This window comes from Panthera onca, chromosome C1, assembly GCF_046562875.1.
Source record: "Panthera onca isolate mPanOnc1 chromosome C1, mPanOnc1 haplotype 2, whole genome shotgun sequence".
NCBI classification, from domain to species: Eukaryota; Metazoa; Chordata; class Mammalia; order Carnivora; family Felidae; genus Panthera; species Panthera onca.
Window position 1 is genome coordinate 74,705,461 of NC_138346.1, and position 12,350 is coordinate 74,717,810.

The 12,350-nt window shown below is 39.9% G+C and overlaps 1 protein-coding gene across 1 annotated transcript in view; it reads right to left on the minus strand.

The window, feature by feature from the left end:
* Nucleotides 1-12,350, minus strand: part of GALNT5 (polypeptide N-acetylgalactosaminyltransferase 5) — a 41,824-nt gene that overhangs the window by 15,240 nt on the left and 14,234 nt on the right. Inside the window, exons 2-5 of the mRNA XM_060626749.3 lie at nucleotides 11,361-11,527; nucleotides 9,729-9,848; nucleotides 1,591-1,726; nucleotides 886-1,005 (exon numbers count right to left, since the gene is read on the minus strand). Of these exons, the coding sequence (XP_060482732.2) occupies nucleotides 886-1,005; nucleotides 1,591-1,726; nucleotides 9,729-9,848; nucleotides 11,361-11,527 (543 nt within the window). The remainder of the gene's footprint in view (nucleotides 1-885; nucleotides 1,006-1,590; nucleotides 1,727-9,728; nucleotides 9,849-11,360; nucleotides 11,528-12,350) is intronic.

Here is a 12,350-nt window from a genome sequence, read left to right on the forward strand (position 1 = left end):
TCCAAATGGGAGTCTGAAAAAGGCAAAGATGTTCTTTAGGTGTGGGATCAGAGCAAGAGTGTTACATTCAGGCAGATATGGATTTGAATCCCAATTTGTTCTTTTACAAGCTATATATCCCTGGGAAAATTAATTATTTTAAGGCTCAGTGTCCTCATCGCTGTAATGGCAATCCTACCTACCACCTTTTCTAGGGTTATAGAGAGGGCTAAATGCAGACTGCTTAATAAATGATAATAAGCCTACTTGACTTGCTAGGATTATCACTTCTGAAAGCATGGCACCTACAAAGGATAGGAGGTAAGTTCTGAGAGAGAATGCCACAATGCACAGTCTGGGCTGGGCTTTCTCTTTACACTTCTCTAGCAATAAAACCCCACTTTCAGTTCATATCTGCTTCTGTGTATATTTCTCAATTCACTTACAGAATATGGCACCCCTCCCATGGAAGGGGTAGGGTTAGACACCAAAAGAAAATCCTAACAATAGTTATTATTACAATAATACTTTTATTACTATTATTTACTCTTCTAATTTTTACTCATGTTGCCTTTAATGTTATGTGTGCTTATATAGCATTTATGCAGCATATTCAACTAGCTTACACTTCTTAGGTTGTAAATCCCAGGGAGAAGGAATAGTGTTAGCAAATTTCTGTGGATTCAGGGCTGAATAGGGTGTAATTGACCATTTAAAAAATGAGTTTTGGTAGTGGGAAACTAATTTCTTCAGGAAACTTTGCTTGCTTTTGATCATCTATTGGTTAAAACCATAATTCTTGATTGTCTATAGAACGACGGGAAACACTTGTTTCGTGGGATTGCTTCCCATGCCTTTGCAAAAAGATACACGATTGCCTCCTAATCTTAAATCTCACACGCTTACCGTATTATATCAGTTTCTTTAATTCTGTTTTTTGCAACAACATCTGGAGGAATTGTTCTCCAACCAAAGTTCATGGGCCACACGAAGATGCCTCTTTGAAAGTTGTCCACTGTCATGTAACTAATCCAGGAAAAGAACACAAATGTTGCTTGAGATCATACACATATACTTGATCAACCTGACACCATGTCTTGTTAAAATGAATGAAGCAAGTGCTTACACAAATGACTCGAGATTATCACAAACTTTTTATAACATTTCAAGAGAATTTATGAGTACAACTTGCATTAGTGACTAATTGGCCGGATTGCTTGTTTTTAACTTCTACTTTTCTTTTAATAATGTTCTGGATATTGTTGAGGGAAAAAATTAGGAGCATATGTATATTTCCCACAAAAGAGATGAATGAGTCTTAAGGGAGATAAATATTTTGGGGCACAGCTGAATAGAAAGAGGAAAGAACTGGACAATGGGTATTAGGAATTCTTGGTATTAAGGGTTAAGCATTTTGATGATCAAGTAAACAATTGGATTGACGTTCTCTGATCTCGATATATCTATTATGTGTTTCCATTTATGTAATTGGGTTAACTGTGTATTTCTCAGATTTGTAAAAGTGTGCAGCCTAGGAATATGACCAGTACTTTCTGCTGCTGTTAGTTAATGAGTCACTTAGAAGTATCTTGTGGAATATGACAATATTACCTCATATCTTTATCATTGATGACTTCGATTACTGGACAGGCTACCTTCTTTCTACTTAAATAAACTCTTTCCAGAAGAGGTTCCAACCAACCGACGTTACATTCCACGTGAGAATCTAAGAATGTCAACACATCACCTAGAGAGCCAGAAAAAGAAAGTTCATTTGAAAAAAGCAATATACTGAGTGTGTGTTTGTTGTGTTCAAAGGTCTTGGAGATTGCTCCAGAAAGGTGATTGCAAAGGCAGTACATTGTAAAGGCCGGAATTATCACCGAATTCCTGGTCCCTATATTTTCATTCTATCATGAAATAAAAGAAATTTTGTTTCTGGAAGCATCATTTTTGTTTGCAAAAAAAAAAAAAAAAAATTGATAAGCCACTTTGAATGGGTAGCCAAGACTTTGAAGGGAATCCTTAGTATTAAAAAGGTGGCTGCTTTGTCTCTTCTAAGGAGGGTGGGTCCCATTACCCTGGGGTGGGGGTGGGGGCGATCTGTGGAAAACTGAGCTTTGTTTTTCAGAAGACCAGGCAGAGTTTGATAATCCAAGGTGGGCATCAGAAAGGGGAAATACCATTTTGCATAATAGGGGTGCAACCAGGCAAAAGGGGAGGAATCAGCAAGGCTAGAAGGCAGTGTGGAAGGGCTACAGGGGTGGGAGGAAGAATAGGGAATAGGTTAATGGGTAGAGAGTTTTAGTTTTATAAGCTGAAAAGCATTCTAGAGATGGGTTGTACAACCGTGTGAATATACTTCAGAGCACTGGACTGTGCACTGAAGAAATACAACCGAGACGGTAAATTTTATGTCACCCGTATTTTACCACAATAAAAAATATGAGCGTGGCAGGAGAAAGAGAAAAGAAAGAGAAACTTGGAGGCTAAAAAATACTCATTAAAAATCCTTGTTCTCCTATTCGTTGTGTGCAGCAATACTTTCATCTCAATAAAATTCTAAGTAGCATCTACATTGTTCCAAATGATTTATGCAGGTGGATTATGTGTGTGTGTGTGTGTGTATGTGTGTGTGCGTCTAAGATTAATAATAACCTGAGGAATCTGAACTATGACCGAAATCCTATGTATCCTTTCAGGCCTGACCAGAGGCAATCACAGAAGCTTCTCTGGCAGGCCTCGTGGCGGGAGGCCGCCCTCTCACACCAGACATGGTCTGCAGCCAGCGCGCCCCAGCCTCTGAAGGGAATTGCAGTCAAGAGCTCAGGCCCTCCCTCCCACTCAGTGGACATGCCCTCAGCAAAGCTGTGTTTCCGGTCCACATTCTTCCATTTTCCTCCACTCCGAGGACCGCTTCAGGCCAGGAACCCGGCTTCACCATGTGGGAGATGGGTAGATCTCCAGCACATTTGCCTCCACTCTGATTCAGCATTCGGTACTTTCCCACTCCTACCCCTCTCTTTTCTCTCACCCTAGCCCCCAGGGCTATAAAACAGGAGGAGTCTTTTGTTCTGGGCTCCTTTAGGCAGTAAGACGATCCTCACATCTGCTCAATCCATCAGTCCATTTCTCTACAGGGAAGAATGGAACATTGAGGGAGTCAGCACTTTTCTTCTGTTTCAATTCTTACTTACACTTCTTACTTACATTATTGGAGGAAATGATTAAAGACTTGAGCGTTACTTTCATTTTGTCTTGTTTGAACTGACCACTCTAATACCTGGCTGCTCCCCCCCTCCCCCCCCTTAGCTCTTTACTAACCAGTAATAACATCAGTTATTTTCAATTAAGTGTTTTTTCTATCCCAGACAATGGTTCTAAGCATTCTACATGGCGTCTTGTTTAATTCATGCAACAACCCTGAAGTATAAGTCTAATTTTTATTCCCACTTCAGAAATGAGATGGAGGTCTAAGTTTTATTCCTTTTGAAGAGAAACAAAGAACTTAAACTTTTCCAAGTTTGCACAGCCAAGTGGCAGCCTGATATTAGAAAAGAGTTTATTCCATTGCCCGTGTGCCTAAAAAAAGAAAGAAAAAATGGCCAGAGAGAGGAAAAGCTATTAGACCTTGAAGGCTTGAAGTAAAGGCAGAAGACAATAGCAGGCAAAGAACAAGGTGAAATTAGATACCTGGATGATAGATCATGATCCACTAAAAACTGTAACCAACCTCTTAATTAATGGTTCAATATTTTATCAATTAACTGATCAACAATGGAATTTTTGAAAGAGGGTGAAGAAACCGAACTTAGCCAAAATGTTGGTGAGGAATGTTCTTGAGAAGTCTCTTTAGGCAGAAGTGGGTTGTGCTAGACCAAAGTCTCCGTCCCTGCTCATCTTCAATTGTTGGGACACAACGGTTATAACTCCTGATCATGCTGGGGGAGTCTTATTTTCAGAGATTATGGCTCGTTGGATAATGAAAGATCATTATCTCCTAAGGGTCTACCCTTGCACAGCCCGCTCCCTGTGTGTGAAGGTTCACAGGGGCCATCTAGTGTGTAAGGTATGTAAGCATGGTCTGCTAAGGTCCTACTTGGTTGGTATATATAACAGGTGCAGAAGACAGTCCCTTTCTCTTACTACTTATTATTTTTTTTAATTTAAAGTCAAGGTAGTTAACAAACAATGCAGTATTGGTTTTGGGAAAATAAAACCCAGTGGTTCATTACTTACATATAACACCCCAGTGCTTATCCCAACAGCTGCCCTCCTTAATGCCCATCACCCATTTAGCCCATCCCCCCCCCTCCCATCTCTCCTCCAGCAAACCCTTTGTTCTCTGTATTTAAGAGTCTCTTATGGTTTGCCTCCTTCTCTGTTTTTACCTCTTATCACTGCTACTGCTGGTCCATTTAAACCAAAGAGCAGTCTCTACTAGACTGCATGTTCCTATCCTCAGGATACGCTTATAGGGTCAAAGAGTCTGGATTGACTTTCTCAGTCCTTGGTGGTAGCTAGATGGGTCCCCAACCCTACATTCACTTCCCACCTGGCCCAGATCCCCATACAGATTTTCATTCACTTGTTGCCAGGACCCAAAGGAAGCAGCCTCTGCCCAAAACATAGACTGGAATTTTATACTGTTTTATTTTGGGCAAGAAGAGAATCCTCCTATGCATGAATGTCATTGCTCCATTTTCAGACACTTTTTAACTTAAAATAAGATCTCAGGAACTAGACCAGGGATCTGTCTATGTTGCTGACTCTGGTTAGGATTTCCACTTGTGGTGGATATGGTCTGGGGACATTTCACACACTATTCCTATCCTGGAGAGTCACGGTGAAATAGATGTAGGACTGAGGTCACACAGCTCTGCTTTCCTTAGCCACACTGGGTAAGTCACTTAACCTTTCTGAGCTTTACCTAATAGAGCTACTTCTAAGATCTACTTAATACCTAAATTCCTTATAAATGGCTAGTATTGTTACTGTTTGTCAATGAGTATTTAAGCAAGAGCTCAAAATAATCTTATCTTGATGGCCAACTGGCAGGTTTTTCTGTTTCCTAAGAGTAGGTCCCAGCAATGCTGGATTGTTTGCAGATGGATTTGATTGTAACTTACTTATTTATTTACTTTTTGACCAGCCCAGAGATGCTTAATGTGCCTAAAGCTTTGGCTTCTTGTTGAGTATGGGCTCCCATATATGTTTAGCTAACGAGCTTGGGATATTGGTGCCAGCACCAGTTAGTGTTGGTTTGCTGTGTGTAGGGTTCCTTGAGGAATGTGAACCTGTCTGGCTGTTTAAATTTTCATAATAATTTATAAATGATGCTAAGGAAACCATCTGTTTTACCTGCAGCAAAAAACAAGTTGTTAAAATTTACAGAAGGACTGTTGCTTTTCAGGAGACCTCAGGGTTGTCCAGGAATTAGATGCCACTTTAGTCCACATACTTAAAGTTAGCCAACTGATTCTTTGGAATGCTCATAGCAATGTCAAATATTTCCTAAATGCCATTGTTATAAAGGAAATGAGAATCTGATCTCTATTCTGACTCTCTGGAGTGTACTACTGAACCTTCTTGACTGCAGACTCTTCTTGGCAGGGCAGTAACTTGCTTTTTCGTTCAATACTAGCATGAGATCCTGGAGGTTGGCTTATACACTTGCACCTCAATCACTGTGTCTCTTTTTACTTCTGTGGCTTCATATAGAACATTTTCCCTAGAGATCCATTGACTGTGGCATACCCTTCAAGTTTTTAAATCCTGTTTGGCCTCTCTAACTCCTCATTCTCAGGAAATAACTGATTGGACCTGGACCTGATCTTTTTGCCTGAATCAGATCCAGATGAAGGACGTATCGTGCCCTGAAAACCGAATATGTAGTGAACATTGCCAGTTGTCAGAGAGTTACTGTTTTTCCCTTAATATTTTGTACTATGTACTTTCAGAGAGTCTAATAATACCCTGGGACCAAAACAGGGCCACTTGACCAATTTTTGAAGGTCCTTGGATCTTTGATCTCATCCTTCCTTGCCTGTGGTTTCCCCTTCCTTTTCTCTGAATCCTAAAGGGTAAATCTTTAGGAAATCATAGCTATTAAGGTCTGTCAGATTTTGGATTCAGATTCTGGTCCTTCATCTCTTTGTTTGGCTGAGGCAGTCTAGAAACATTTTCTGCCCTGATATCTTTGCTGATCTCTGATTACAAAGACTGTTCAGGTCCAGGGTGTCTCCTACTAATGCTCTATTTGTGATGGCTAGGGAATGCCCAGAGTGGAGTCTGGGAGAACTCACCAGGTTGACCAGCCTTGCTCAGTCCAGACCCTGAATAGTCCTTGAATTATTTCCTCATCTAAAGCTGGTACAGGATTCTGAATCCCCTTGAATTTTTCACAGGACTCAAGTACACTTCAGGGCCCTTGGATATATCCTTGGACAAAGCCATTACTAATCCCATTGAAACATACCTTTCTACTTCTTCTAAGATAGTTTAGAAGCAACTCTTCATTAGACAGTGACAAGCAATTAAGATGCACCTAGCTGGCCTTTCCAAAGTAAATTTGGGACCCCTTAACAAGTCACTACCACAACATAGTGGGATTGGCCAGAATCTAAAAAACAAATAAAACAAAAAGAGAAGATACTAGAATTTGTTGCACATGTTATTTCATGAAATGTCTATTGTAGTTATATGTGTAACATAGGTATGCAGTAGGTTATGATGCAAAATTTATTTCTTAACATGGGTTATGGTCAAAATAGTTTTAAGAGTTACCAGACTAGAATTGAGCTAATGTACTTGAGAGTATTAGGGACAAAGAGCCAAATTTACATTATTACATTTGGATTTACTAAATTCAAAGAATGATTTGATGGCTGTAACCATAAGTACTTGAACAGGCCAAGTAGGCAATTGTTTTGACCAAGTTCATTGCACCCCATCTAAAGAGGCCTCCTGTGTTGTCTAACAGTATGGACTATTGCGGAGATCATCTCCAGCATGTGTCGTGCTCCATGCAAGGCAGAGAGAAGTTTTTATAAGCATTGCATTTCTGGTTCTGCACTTGTCAGCTTTCTCTACATGGATATCTCATTTTCATCTCAAATTTACATGAACAAAATTGGAACTCAACTGCAATCCCAAATCTGTTCCTCTGGTTATGAGGAACATCCACCAAGTTGCTCTGATTCCAGTCTTAGGGTTTTTTTGTTTTTGTTTTGTTTTATTTTTTGACTCGTTTCATTATTACTCTCTTTATATCTTACTTGATGACAAGCCCTGTGGGCTCCTTATCCACAATATATTCTTACTCTGACCACTCCCTTCTTCTGTCCTAGTACCTCCCTGGTGCCTGGACAACTGTAATAGCCTCCTAAATGGTCTCCCTACTTCTTCTCACATTTCCCTAATACCCGTTCTCTACAAGGCAGCCAAAGTGAGCTTTAAATTAAGTCAGACAATTTTATTCACCTGTTTAATGTACTTCATTGGCTTCATATTATACCAAGAATAATGCCTACACTCCTCAGATGACTCATAAAACTTTGCAAAAGCCTGCCTTTGCCTTGCCCCCCAAATGAATCTCATACCACTCTCTTTATGGTCGGCACCCATCAACCATAATAAACTTCCTTCTTTAGCTTAAATAGAACATATTTCTACATCAGGACATTGTACTTCTTGTCCCACTTGCCTGGGGATGTTCCTTATCCGGATCTTAGCCCCAAACTTGTCAGTTTGGACTATTTCCTCACTTCCTAGTTTTGAATCATTTGTGGGTAATTACTTCCCAAAAGAAGTCAAACATGCATTTTTACTTAATTTTTCAAATGCAGCCTATCATTAAGAATCTTATCTGTCCCTGCAATGTTAATTTTAGTGCGATGTGTTTGTAGTTAGTTTAAAATTTCCATTACAGGCCAAAGAAATTTGTTAGCAAACCAGTGGGATATGAAAAGTTCCAGATTTGTGGTCTAGTTACAAGGTGGTGTAACTCAGGTGAGTAGATAATTTACATTAGAACATGCTTAAATACAAGCTGGTGGAAATCTGCAATGCCATGGCTTACAGAGGAGAGTGATATCTAAATGTCTAGAGGCAGCAAAATGTAGTAGGTAAGACTGAGGATTTGGAGTTTTCTGGGTTCCAATCCTGCTGTATCACTTACTAGCTGGGAGAACTTGGGCAAGTCATAACCTCACTGTGCCTTTATATCTTCATCTGTAAAATGAGGAAAGTACTTGTACCTACCTCCTAGAGTTATTGTGAAGATCAAATCAATTAGTCCAGAAAATGTTTAGAATGGAACCTGGTATGTAAGTTCAGCTATTATCATGGTGTACAGGTCTTTCCACAGCAGGATGTGAAAATGAACCTATATGTTTGGCATTAATGTTAAAGTACTCATGAGAGAAAAGATTTGCCTCCTCCCTTTCACTCCCCAACACCCACACACTAAAAAGAGGTGAAGAAAAGAGCATATTGCTCTTGGGAAGGTAGAAATTGCTATCAGAAGAGCAGACACAGGTCAGGGAAGAGAGAAGTAAACAATTCTAAGTCCTCAAATACAGATAGGATCAGGCCAAGACAGCTTAGGCTTGAGGGGGCTCCTAGTGATCAAATTTGGGACAATTTGAGTACCACAAATAAATAAAGGAAAGAAGGAAGGAAGGAAGGAAGGAAGGAAGGAAGGAAGGAAGCTGATAACATACAAATTGAATTTTTGAAAGCATAAATTAATAGTGGGGATTTCCCTATAAGAGGGAAAGAGGAGGGAGGGAGAGAGGGGAAGGGTGGGAGAAAAAGAAGAGGGAGGGAAGGCAGAAGAGATGAACAGCCCTCAGTGCAATAAATGATCCAAGCAATGATCATCAATGGGTGCAAAACCATTGGGTAAAATGTAGGGAAAACAGAGTATTCATGTGGATCAAAGTATTACCCCACAAATTGCTTCTTACTCCCCAAAGAAAAATCTGACTGTCAACATTTTAACTAAGTGCTCAAATTTACCATCACCAACAGTTGGACAACTTGACATCATGTGTCCCTTGATTTGAAGCCATAAGCAGCACGCAAGTCCTACCACCTACAGAGTAGAATTCTATCCAGTATGCACGCCAGAAATGTTTAGCCTGATTGTAACATGAGGAAACAGTGAGGAAATTTCGGAATGTGGTCAGATGTTCAGAACAAATGGCCTGGACACTGAAAAAAACACAAGTCAGTGATAAGTAGGGTGTTTTCTACTCTAGATTGAGAAACCAAGAAGAGTAAATAACCAAATGCAGTGCATGAAACTTAATTAGATCTCAAATTTCGAAAGACAAAAGCAACTATTAAAAACATTTCAGGAGCAATAAGGGAGTCTGAAAAGAGCATAAACCAGACGATATTCAGATATGAAAGTGTGCTTATCTAATAGAATGTCTCTATTTTTTCAGAGATGCCTATTAAGGTACACAGAGTTGTAGGGTCATGATGTCTGTAAATTCAAAAGTTGAGAAAAAAAAATTGTGTGTAAACAAACGTGTGTATGTGTGTGTGTGTGTGTGTGAGAGAGAGAGAGAGAGAGAGAGAGAGAAAGCACATATTGCAAAAAACTAAATATTGGTGGAATGATGATGGCATTATGGTTGTTCCCTGCAGTATTATTTCAAATTTGCTGTATATTTGAAAAAAAAAAAAAAAAGAAACTAAAACAAAAATATAGCCAAAATACAAAATTAACAGCTTCTTACCTGTTGCATTCTGTGCTCCTGCCAGCCTGGCTCTTATTAAGCCGTGTCTCTCTTTGAGGTGAAGAATTCGAACTTTTGGAAACTGAGACATGTATTTATCCAGATTATCTTTTAGGTAGTCTATATCACAGCAAGAATAGATAAGGAAACACTTTGAGTAACTAGATCTGGATAATACTAGCAGTGCCTCCTTAACATCAAATTCTAGAAACTCTGATATTTACTATCGTCGATAAATTTTATTCCTTGGGCCATGATTTTATTTTCTGATGTCATTTTCTTGGATAGGTTTTTGTCTGTATTCAATTCTCTAAGCTATCTGTTTCTTAAATCTCAAATCCTTTTCAGGGTTGCCAAGTTACAGAGGAGGGCTCACCTTCTCTGAGTATTTGTCAGGACAGGGCAAATTTGCCTTGAAATAAAATAAGCTCTGGTTTCTGTACGAACATCCCAGCTTACAAACCAAGCCAAGCCAAGACCCAGGCAGAAGGCTAAATAAACATTGTATGCAAATTGAAAAACTTGTGAAAGAAAGATATTGCAACTGCAATTGGTTAAGTCCACTGTCACTTCCCGACTATGATGCCCTCTCCATCATACCTCTTTTGTCTTGTTGGGTGGCCAAAGAGGAATCCATGTAAAAGAATGCTGTTGGGGTTCTGTGGGGTATATTTATATGACTTGCAATCACTTCTATGTGTAATTAAGCTATTGACAGATATCCTAGGTAGGAATGGCTTCCAAAAGTACTTCTGCTGCTCACTTTCCTACTAATTTTGTGGAACTTTTTCTTCTTTCTTTTTTTTAATGTTTATTTATGTGAGAGAGGGAGAGAGCAAGCAGGGGACGGGCAGAGAGAGAGGGAGACACAGAATCCTAAGCAGGCTTCAGGCTGTAAGCTGTTAGCACAGAGCTTACGCAGGGCTCGAATTCATGAACCACGAGATCATGACCTGAGCCGGATTCTTAACTGACTGAGCCATCCAGGCACCCTTATGGGATTTTTTTCTTAAAGAGGACCCTGAAACCATCTAAGCTTTAGGTCCCTCCAAATCTGGACCTGCCATTCATACAGAAGACTATCATTTGCTTGGTGACTAGATACTATTTCTTTGTATGTTCTCAAGGCCCCTTCTCAAAGTTTTCAACCAGTTTTTTCTCATGGATTTTCCCTGCTCCTGGACCTCAGTGTGATTCTGGTAGGCACTCTGAGGCTGATGAAACCGGCCCATGTCATTGTGGTCATGATCAAAGCTACGTTGTTCTATTAGGGTTGTCCTCTCTTTGCTATTCGCTGAAGTTTTCTGAAGTGGGTCGCATTTTGGAAATTTGTGGTGTGGTGGGAAGGGGACCTCAGGTGGAAAAGGGCCACTTACGTACACAAATTATGTGATAACCCCAATAGAGAGATTCTTCACTTCTTCTGCACCATGGTGGATTCTGCCTTTGCACTCTGTTGAAGCTTCATCTGTTTGGTCCTATAGACAATTTGTCTTCTCAACACTTAACATGTAATGTGCTTTGCTCTTGAGGAAGAAACCACAGACCGTCCATATCTTTGTTTTCCACGGAGTCTAACTCTGACTTGTTACATATATACGAAAGTTTAATTTTCAGGAGTGTTTTTCTTACCTTTGGTGCTGAAGTCATCCACCAGAAGAATCTCCTTGATGAGGTGCGGAGGAGAGCGATTAAGTACACTATGAACAGACCTCAGCAGAGTGGACCACACTTCATCCACAAAGCACATGATGACACTGGTGGTCGGGAGGTTATTGTGAACTAGCTGCTCTGCACACCTGGGCCAGGACACAAGCAGGGCACAGTGATGTGCTAACAAGAGCCATGAGATGGTTTTAAAAGTCACAGAGTACAATTGTATGTATGTACACATAGACTCGCATGCTCTGTTTATCTGTGGGTATGTCTATCTGTTTTTCTATATATCTGTTCATCCATCCATCCGTCATCTACTACATATATCAGTGATAATTTTCTCATGTATCTTTCTTGAGGAAGGGTATAAATAAAATAAACAAGCAGAGGAAGAATAACCAGTAACAGTGGTTGCTATAAAAGCAACGCAAGCCATGAGAAGTTCCTGTGGAGGCATCTCGTTGTAGTGGACAGGACATAGGCTGTATTGGTTAGACACTATTTTGAATCTCAGCACCAATATTTCTCAGATCTTTATCCTTTGATACCGTACTTAATATCTCTATATCTCAGTTCCTTCATCTTTAAAATTAGGTGAAAGTTCTTATTCAATAGAGTTTTACGGTCTAGAAAGAATGCACATAAATTGTCTAGCACATTTCCTGGCACAGGAATTCACCAAATGGTAGCCACCGCTATGCTAATTAGACCATATACCACAAGAGAACACTCCGACATAATTAATGTTACCAAGTAGCTTATGATTGCCCTTCCAACTGGCCTCCTGCCAAGTGCCAAAGGAAATATTCTTTTTCTCACTCTGCACGTGAATGCATGTATGGAGGTATATGGATATATATAATTAAACTCTTCATCTTCCCTATCTACTTAGGGGTTGCTTGCTGAGACTCTCTGTGCTACAGAGTAACCACAGTTGAAATAATTTTGCTGGCATAGAGAGGAGGA